Source organism: Protobothrops mucrosquamatus, unplaced genomic scaffold (assembly GCF_001527695.2).
Source record: "Protobothrops mucrosquamatus isolate PMUCROS unplaced genomic scaffold, P.Mucros_1.0 scaffold45, whole genome shotgun sequence".
Taxonomy (NCBI): domain Eukaryota; kingdom Metazoa; phylum Chordata; class Lepidosauria; order Squamata; family Viperidae; genus Protobothrops; species Protobothrops mucrosquamatus.
The window spans coordinates 1595776-1606286 of NW_015386427.1; the positions used below are offsets into that span (position 1 = coordinate 1595776).

Sequence of the window (10511 nt, forward strand, 5' to 3'; positions counted from 1 at the left end):
GACCGGACGATAGTTAGCTAATACATCTGGGTCCAGGGAAGGCTTCTTAAGGAGGGGCCTCACCACCGCTTCCTTCAAGGCCACGGGGAAGACACCCTCCCGCAAAGAAGCGTTTATAATCCCCTGGAGCCAGGCTCGTGTACCCTCCCGGGCAGCCAGTACCAGCCAGGAGGGGCACGGATCCAGTAAACATGTGGTTTACTGAGCCAGCATGGAATGATGAAATAATGGCTTCATGGATCTTGGGGGAAGTCAAGCTTGCCTTTTTTGGCTTTGCAAGGACTCTAAGCTAGGTCTCGCTGCTTTCAGCCCAATTGGTAGTTTCCCAAAAGCTTATTCTCATTGTGACGAAGCTGGAAACGACTTCTTTATTATCGTTGTTACCTTATTCTTTTTTCTTCATCTTCTGAACTTTTCTTTTTATAAACTAGTTTAGTTTATTTTTATTATGTTTATTAATATCAAGCTAGAAACTAAGAAGAATATGAGTAGTTACTTTAGAGTAGGTTTTTTTTTAATTCATATCTGCTTACAGGCAAAAATCTTCCCAGACTAAAGAACTTACCTGTATAAACTACTTGATATACCCTGCAAACTGCTTGTGGGGAGGAATGCCTTTGCCCTTTCCCTGCATATCAAAGGTTCCAAGCTATGTTGTTTCTTAGCTCCTTGGGAATGAATCTCTCCCGCTTGTGACTCTGGATTATATTCCACCATAACAAAAAATTTCAATAAAATTATTTATAAAAAGGATTTAGAACATTGAGATGACCTATTCAGATGCTTATATATGATGTCATGTAACTGTACTAATTATGGAAAATATTTAGTATAAGCTATTAATCCAAGCTATACTATCAACTACAAAATCAGACTGCTTAATTTGATTCTTATTTTATTAATAATTGACCCCAGAACCATAAAAATATGCTTGAATTTCGTAGCAGAATATTGACTACTCTTTTGGGTTTCCTTTGAAGATCTAGTACTGATATATTCAGAAGAATCTTTACCACTGATTTTGATATTTTTTTAATGAATCCACATTTAAACTTTTAAAATTTAGCTCGAGGAAACATTTTTACTTACTGGTATTAGGGCTACTGGATCTAAAATGCAAAAGTCCAGATGGCCACTAGATGGCAGTTAAGAACTGTCACATGATGCTTCACTGGATTTTTTTTTTCCAGCCCAAATGTGATAGTAATTTTCTTGACAAGTAGAGCAATCTAATAAAGTATGTACACACAAAAGCTAATCTGTATTTTAAAAACTCAGAGACATTCAAATATCCATTGAATGAGTCAGTATTAATGACTTTAGGATACTGTGTGTTTACTTATGTTAGCTCAGCAGCTGTTGTAGATTTTGTAACTGTAATTTTATACTGGACTGTATTATGTTACTTTATCTCAAATTGCCATGAATAGATATTGAAGATGCAGGAAATCAGCAGAAAATGTACTGTTATTTTTTAAGTAAATAATTTACTTGCTTTTTTTAGCCAACACCCACGGTCGATATTCAGTTTTCAATCACTGACATAATAACATTTTTTCCCTGTATTCAATACTTTAGGGGAATTCAGACACCAAATCCAAATCGCATAGAATGATATACCTATAATTGACATTTAAATACTTAATGCATTATGTGTCCTACTTGACATGAATCCTCACAGATAAAACATGGGGGAGCAGATATATACACCTAATTATCCATAAGCTAATTTATGCAATACCAAACAATTGTTGGCTTGATTTTGTAGAAGTCATGTTTAGAGTTGTCAGCAAATTCGCTTCTTGCCAACAAATATCTAAGAGATCCAACAAAAATCTCTCATTAAAGACACATGAATATATTTTATAATTCCACACTAAAAGGACAAGTCCTCTAAACGATAAATAGAAAGTAACTACAAGTGGTCAGTTCTCATACTGTAATGGAGGGGGAATCCCAAATACTTCACATTCGCTTTTTCATTTGTTTATTTGAGTGAGATGCAAATGATTTGACAGAGATGAAATATTTAGGATAACACAAAATAACTGGTGATTAGGACGGGCATTCCAGCATGAGAAGGTATGAAGTAATAAATAGGGTTGAAAAATCTATAATATATTTGTGCTGCCAGAACTATTGGTAGCACAGCAAAAAATAGAATACAGTATTGTACAAAGCAGCAATGTAAAAAAAAGGGTAATACACTGAACAAAAAAGACAAAACACTATCATAACATTTGCACAATTCTGTAATCAAATATGCAAAATGTTTAGGCTTTGGCTCCTATCAATTCCAGTGGGCTAGAGGAGCTGTTGTCTGAAAATGTAGAATTGTTGAGAAAATAATTATTTGCCAAATGAATATACTACTTTGAACAGCTGAATTAAAATGAAATTTTAACTCTCACACCTCTTTTTCTCATTAAAGGTAATTATTGATAATGAAATCAGAAAAATGTATCTTTCAAGGTTTACCTTTATAGTTACATTTTTACAATTCAACAAATACTACATGTTTTAAAGCTGTTTTCTGAATTATGAGTTGAGTTTCTTTTCACATTTAAATTCAAAACTGAAGATGCTGTATAAAATATGTTTTTCCCAGATGTACCATGTTTCTCAGCACTATATTAACTTGTTGGAAATCTCATTTTAAAATTTTAATTCACCCATATCCTATAACAACTTCTAACTTGTAGAACATTATTAATGTTAGTACATTATAAGCAACTTATGACATTACTATTACAGACATCTGTTTATACAATCAATGATCAGAAACCAGCCCCAGATCTGCTCTCTTCTCTTAAAGATATAATAAATATAGAATAAACGGAAAGATTTTTCATGCACATTTCCTCCTTTTTTCATAAAAAAGAAAAATCTTGTTAGAACTTTTAGCAAAGTACAATACAAATTAATATTCATGTAACTTTGGGGGGAAATAAAGCTCTGCCTATACAATGAAATGTTAATTATTATCCTACTCTTTATTTCTGTAAATTCTCTATCTGTATTTCAAAAAGAAAGTAAGAAAATGTCTACTTTAGAATCGGAGGCTGAATTAGCTAACTTCCTCAAACCTCCATATTCATGTATGGTATGAGTAACTATATGCACATATACATTCATTGTATTTTATGTATAGCATTGTCAGATTAGTCACAAAACCAATAGTTGGTTATCAAAGTATCAGTTTACCCTTCAGCAATGTTTCTTAACATTGGCCTTTTTATGAGGTGTGGACTTAAGTCCCAAAATTCTCCAACCAGCCACGTTGGATGGGGAATTCTGGGAATTGAGGTCCACATCTCTTGAAAGGGCCAGGGTTGAGAAACAATGGCATAGAGCAGGGGTAGGCAATCTTGGCTCTTTTATGACTCGTGAACTTCAACTCCCAGAATTCCTGAGCCAGCATGGCTGGGTCAGGCATTCTGGGAGTTGAAGTCCACGAGTCATAAAAAAGCCCAGGTTGCCTACCCCTGGCCTAGAGTCTACGAAGTCATAACTATATATGAAAGTTGCCATTTTCCTACAGTTAAGGAAATGTTGTGTTCAGAACAGGACTTTTGTATGAAAGTTAATCATATCCGAGTGTTTTCTACATAAGCATTCAATGAATTTATTTACAGCAGGGCATGAGACCAGCTTTCTAGGAAAAAGAAGACGGAATTAACCAGATTTTAGAATCATCACACAAATCCCAAATATAGCTTCTGCTGAAAGATGTGGCAGCTAATATATGTGGCCATACGCAATAAAGCAAATTCTCATTATATTAAAATCAGACAATACTACTAAGGGGGGGAAAGCACATGACCTGTGCTCTATTACAGGGGTCCCCAGTCCCGGTCTGTAGACCAGCACCAGGCCACGGCATGTCAGCAACCAGTCCACACAAAGAAGCGAAGCCCCATCTGTGGGATGTAGGCACGCACCCTCTGATCTGTGGAAAAACCGTCTCCACAGAACCGGTCCCTGGTGCCCAAAAGGTTGGGGACCTCTGCTCTATTAGCTATTGCTTTAAGCAGCTTTTTTTTCCTTTAATGAGATGTTAATTCTTATGCTGAATTAAAGAGGAAGCAAATTTCAAAAGTTTACAAGAACTAGCCCGCCATAATCTTTAGAATCAATCTTCGCTGCTACTCTGAACAAAACTCTGCACATTTGGTCTACGTGCACACACACGCGCACACACACACACAGACAGACACACAGCTGCAGTATTACTTCCCCTAACCAGGTGGATATAATTCTCATACAAATTAGACACTTTCTCCATTTTCTATACTATATTTCATTCTTAACATTTTAGATCACAAGAGTTTCATCATTATCAAAATCATGTTATTTTCAATTGTGTTTCTCTTCTGTCAAACTATATTATGCATTTCTTTTCTTCCTGGTCTGACTAGCATAATACTGCATAGTTAAATGAACTGTTATTCCCAGCTCAAGAAACAGGACACTGCAGTAGCCCAAGGGAGCACACTGCCAACAGCTTCTCTACCATGGCTACCTTACCATAGTTTATCCCAGCCATTGCTTACTGCTCTGCTTTCTGTTACATGATCTACTGAATGTATTGGGGATTAGAATGAAGAAAGTTTCCCATTTCCTCTCCACTGTTTTATTGACTGATTTTTAACAATACTATGGAAAATACAAACGTGGAGGGTAGCCAAATACTCAATTATGTTGCTGCCTATCACCAGTCATAACAAATATACATACAGTGACATGTGCTCTGGGTGTGCACCACAGTATTCTCTGGGTGAATATGACATCAGGAAATTGCCTAAAAAATAGTTATTTTTCCAACCAGGCTAATGTTTCTCTAGCATCATGAAGAGTCACCTTTGGGTGCTTATAGGCAAACATTAAAGAAAGTATTCTAGCAGCTGGTATTTAGTTTCTTGCTTGAAGCAGAATTACTTATCTTAACAAAATACTGAGAGTGTTATACCCACTGAAGTCTTTGCAAAGATGCAGCAACACATAAGAACAGAAAAACAAAGGGAAACTGTACATCCACAGCTGTTGACAACCCAAAGGAAACATGGCACTGCATTAGTGGATCCAAGAGGTTATCTACCTTTCCTGCAGAAGAGCATCTTTTTCCCTGGAATGAAATTTTGTATCCTCTTTCAACCATCTACACACTAATCCAGTTACGGAGCATCGCTACTTCTGAATTCCTGCAGCTTAGTCTAAATACCGAGGTGTGAAAGAGCAAGATGGCTCTGCAAGATTGGGGGGGGGGGGGGGGAGTTGCAGTCAGAGGGCAGCAGCAGTTGATTAGAAGATGAGAGGTACACCAACCCCCACCACATCCTTATGCCAGAAGGGAAATTGAGGCAGACGACAACACATCTGCAAAATCGAAGGTAATCCTTCTCCCGACCTGACACTCCACAGGCGCGGTACTATAGCTCCTATCGTGCTCAGCCGCCAGCTAGCCGGGGCTGATGGACTGGCTGCAGCCCGGTGCGCCAGGAGGGGGCTGGGCTGGAGGAGAAACTACAACCAAGCGAGCCTTTCCCGCCCCCCGGAGTCGTCTGCGCGGCAGCGGCGTCTCTTACCGAATGGTTCACTCCCCACATGAGGACGCTGAGCAGCGGATCGCTGGCCCGGAAGAGCTTGACTTTCTGGGCCACGAAGTGTTTCTTCTTGGTCTTGGTCTTACTCGCCATAACGGACACGATATTACCCGGGGCCGCCATGGGAGCCGCCGAGGAGCAACCCAGGAGGAAGAGGAGAAAAAGGACGGCGAGGGTCAGTGCCCCGGAGCCGCCACGGGCAGGGCAGGGAAGGGAAAGGAAGAGACGGCGGGAAAGGAAGGGCCAGTAAAACCAGGCAGCTTGGCTGGCTGGCTGGTTTTGGGGCAGCACGTCGGGCGCTAGCGCGGCTGCGGCAGAATCGAAGCGACGGGCTAGTCCCTGGCAAGGCTTCTGCTACTGCTGCAGCTGCTGCCCACGCAGGGCGATACCAAGAGCATCCTAGCCCGGACGCTCGCCCCGCTCGCTGGAAGGGCCTGCGTTCTCTCCGCCCCTCGCAGGTCCCGCCTTCGACCCTCTGGCGGGCGGGGGGGGGAAACGCCGTCGTTCCTCCCCCTCCTTCTCCTGGCCTTCTCTGTATCTGAGCGCCCCGCCTCCCTCCCCCAAGAAGGCGCTTCGCTCTCAGAGCGGAGTTGTAAGGCTAGAGCCAGCCGACACGCGCGTCTCCTCCATGGGAGCATGCGCAGCGGTTTAGGGCGTGCGCGGCAGGAAAAATGAAGTCCTCGCTGCATTCTCTTTGCCCAACGTTGAGTCTTGCTTTCCCTCCCGTCTTTCGGATAAGGAATGCAGGATAGCAGATGAGCGATGGCTTCCATTATCACAGTCCAACAGTGAAGGGATTTGTCATTTTCTCTCTCTATCCAGATAATGAAATAACGGATTAAGGCTGCAATCCTAAAACCAAGTCTTGGGAAGAAATATGCTTCAGATAATAAATTATAATAATTTGAAATTAGGGTGCAGTGTGAAGCCAACAATTATAGTCCATGCAGTAATCTATCATTTATAACAGGGTTTCTCAACCTTGGCAACTTGAAAATGTGGAGACTTTCCAACTCCCAGAATTTTCCATCCAGCAGCTACCCCCAGTAATCATGATTTACAGCTTTGCAGTGCATTGCAAAAACTCAAGTCAATTTGAATTAGTTCAATAGACCATACTTAATCCAGACTTTAGCACAATCTCCAAGCCTGAATAAATTCATACAGTGCATCATAACTGTCCCCCTCAAAATCTCACTGCATTCCTCGTTGTGATGGGGTGAACTACATGGGATGTAATAACATCCTGAGTAGACAAATTGCAGACCTTAAAATTTGTGGAACAATTTAACTACCTTGGTAGAATAATGGATAGAAATGGGGGAATAAGAAGCAAATGTGAAATGCCGAATAGATAAATAAACATCTGTCTTCCAACAAATGTGGTCAGTATGGAGCACATCCACTATAAACACAACTAAGATCAGATTATTTAATGCCATTGTCATACCGCCGTCTATACCAGTGAGACCTGGAAATCCACAAGGAGAATTCATAAGAGCAATGTCTTCCAATGTCGTCTCAGAAAGATTCTTCATATCTCGTATCGGGCCCAAGTCACAAACGAGGACATTCTATAAAGAAGCAATTCCTAAAGACTTTCTTGAGATAGTGACAAAATGTAGAATATGCTTTGCTGAATGTGTGTTCCATATGAGTAAGCAATGTCCAGCAAAGACTGCAATCAATTGGATACCATCAGATGGTCAAAGAAAAAGAGGAAGGTCAGAGAAAATCTGTGCCAAACATTTCAGAAAGATCTGAAAAACATCAACCTTAAATGGAAGGATGTGGAGACTGTAGCTGTAGTCTGAAAATTGTGGAGAACGCTTGTAGTCCAATGTGCTTAGCATAGAACCTGATCATGATCATCATAACTGGTGAATGAATAAATGTGGATAGAATTGCACCATTGTTAGTTGATTCAACAAATGTTACTAAAATTCAGTTAAGCACTTCTTAAAAACTATTGTAATGTATATATCCTAAAATTTATACCATTAGGTAGGAACGGTATTCTCTTAAATTTCACCATCCCAGCTTAATAAATTAAAATAAAGAAATGAAATTATGCTGGTGTTACACTTCGCACAAACATTAAACACTGCTAACATAACACCTTATATGTACCAATATAAGGAGAAATAAGATTATGAATACAATGGCAAGTCAGTTGAAATCTTATATAATTGTGATGTTAATTGGGAAACGAAAATAAAGAGGGGGAAAGGAAAAAAACCTGATCTCTTCCTACCACTATTTATGTTCCACCTCATCCTGAACAGTTTTAATCATAATCCATGGCTTATCAAAGGTTGCTATGCAACTTGATAGAGTTACCATTTTTATTAGAAATAATTAGGATTTCAAATTTTTACTAGTTATTTCAAGATTCTGTTAAGTGTTAACCAAAACAATGACAGCTTTAAATCAGTGGTTCTCAACCTTTTTAATGCTGCGACCCCAACCGGTCGTAAGTCAAGGACTAAACCGGTCATCAGTCGAGGACTAAGCCGGTCGTAAGTCGAGGACTAAACCGGTCGTAAGTCGAGGACTACCCAACCGGTCGTAAGTCGAGGACTTTCCCTGCCTGGGAGCGCCACGCATGTGTGGTTCCGCCCCCTGCACCAACCGAGGCATAGCTGGCAAGCGGCAGAGACTGAGCAGGCCGACCACCAGCTGGCCCAGCTCAAGGGAGGTAAGGCACCCGCCGGAAAAGGGGGGAAAAATGGCGGACAGCCTTGCTTGGCAACCCCCGTGAAATGGTCGATCGACCCCAAATGGGTTCGTGACCCATAGGTTGAGAACTGCTGCTTTAAATGGTCTTAGCATTAAAGAAACCACAAATCATTGTATGACAATTAGGTTGGGGATATGGTGGTAATACACATACTCAGGGCAATTTAATCTAATGTGCAAATACCCTCTGAGCCTGTTTAGTGCTATTCTGTTACCTACAATGATTAATAATTTGGGTATCCATTGATCAGGCCAGGAAAGAAAAATAAAGAATGTAATAGAAATAAGGGCAGTCAATCAAAACTGTGTTCAGGCATGGTGGTAGTCATAAACCATGGTTTGCAAGTCACATTAATAAAGTTTATGTCTGACACTGAGTTAAAACCAATGAAACAACATTTGTACTACAATATATGTGGATTGGAGTGGTTAGATGCTGAGATTGTCAATCGGAAAGTTGCAAGCCTGGGTTCGAGACCCAAGTGTTGCACATCGGGTGAGCTCCTGTTACTTGCCCAGTTCCTGCCCACTTAGCAGTTCAAAAGCATGCAAATGAAAGTAGATAAATAAGTACCACTGCAGTGGGAAGGTAACAGTGTTTTGTGCACCTCAGCATATACCGTATTTTTCGCTCTATAAGACGCACCTGACCATAAGACGCACATACCGGTACTATACTATTTCTCTTTCCCTCTCTCTCTCTCTCTATTTCTCTCTCCCTCTCAAAGATCCTTAAAATCCTTAAAGGTTATGCTTGGGCAGAAGACGTTTTCTTTTACAGATGGGGCGGGTGGGCCTGACATTCGCGCGCAGGCAGGACCCCGCCCGCCGAGCCACCGCTTCCCCATCGCCCTCCACGCCAGCCGGCTCCGTCTCCAGACCTCCCAGCTGACGGGCGCAGGTCTGGGGCTCGCCAGCTGACGGGCGCAGGAGGTAGGCGCCGCCGCGGCCTCCCAACCGCGCCGCCGCGGCCTCCCAACCGTTTGCTTCTTCGGCTGGAGCGATTGCAAGGGCTTGCATGGTCCCCAAGGGCCGCTGACGCGCTCCCCGCTGCCGGTGACCACGCAAGCCCTTGCAATTGCTCCAGCCGAAGAAGCAAGCGGCTGGGAGGCCGCGGCGGCGCCTACCTCCTGCGCCCGTCAGCTGGCGACCCCCGGACCTGCGCCCGTCAGCTGGAATGTCAGGCAATGCTTTGGCCGGTGCGGAGGGCGAAGGGGAGGACGCTGCAGTGCCGAACTCCTGCGCCCGTCAGCTGGCGACCCCCGGACCTGCGCCCGTCAGCTGGGAGGTCTGGAGACGGAGACGGCTGGTGTGGAGGGCGATGGGGAACCGGTGGCTCGGCGGGCGGGGTCCTGCCTGCGCGCGAATGTCAGGCCCACCCGCCCCATCTGTAAAAGAAAACGTCTTCCGCCGAAGCATAACACCAGCAGTTCTGTGCCACAGAGGCTTGAGACACGGAGGCGCGGGACGCGGAGCGGCGCGGTGGCAGGTGGCATTCGCTCCATAAGACGCACAGACATTTCCCCCCATCTTTTGGGGGGGAAAAGTGCGTCTTATAGAGCGAAAAATACGGTAGTCATGCTGGCCATATGACTACAGAAGGGTCTTTGGATAATGTTGGCTTTCTCAGCTAAGAAATGGAGATGAGTACCTCCCCCAAATGTTGGACACAACTGTTACCTTCCCACTGCAGTGGTACATATATTTGGTATGGTGTATATATTTACCACTGCAGTGGGAAGATAACAGTGTTCTGTGCATGTCAGCATATAGTCATGCTGTACATATATACACACACACATACACACACACCATGTATTGGTTCTGCAGAGCAACATATTGCTCAAATAATAAATGTAGCTTTTACTTAACTGCATTAACAATTGTCACTGCAGGCTATTGGTGTTTCCTATTTTAGCACAGTACTGCATTACTAAATCATTTTTATTGAATTACTCTGCTTAATCCAGAACAGTACTATTTCGGCTGTTCCAAATGTTTCCTGATATTGTTATGTCTTGTTACAGTCTAGGTGCTCTTTACTAGCACCCTATTCAAGTCTGATCCAAGTTAAAAACTACTAAGAACCTGCAAGTCACGCATACACCAATATACTGTTATGACATTGTTCCTTAGATAATTCTGTAAAGGATCTTCTTCCATTTTGCA

At 42.4% G+C, this 10511-nt stretch overlaps 1 protein-coding gene across 1 annotated transcript in view; it reads right to left on the reverse strand.

Annotated features, from left to right (window-relative positions):
- The window catches only part of PIP4K2A (phosphatidylinositol-5-phosphate 4-kinase type 2 alpha), a 55796-nt gene extending 50042 nt beyond the window's left edge, over nt 1-5754 (reverse strand). The window contains exon 1 of the mRNA XM_015811566.1: nt 5586-5754. Within this exon, the coding sequence (XP_015667052.1) occupies nt 5586-5726 (141 nt within the window). The 5' untranslated portion in view covers nt 5727-5754. The remainder of the gene's footprint in view (nt 1-5585) is intronic.
- Between the last annotated feature and the right edge of the window lie 4757 nt (nt 5755-10511).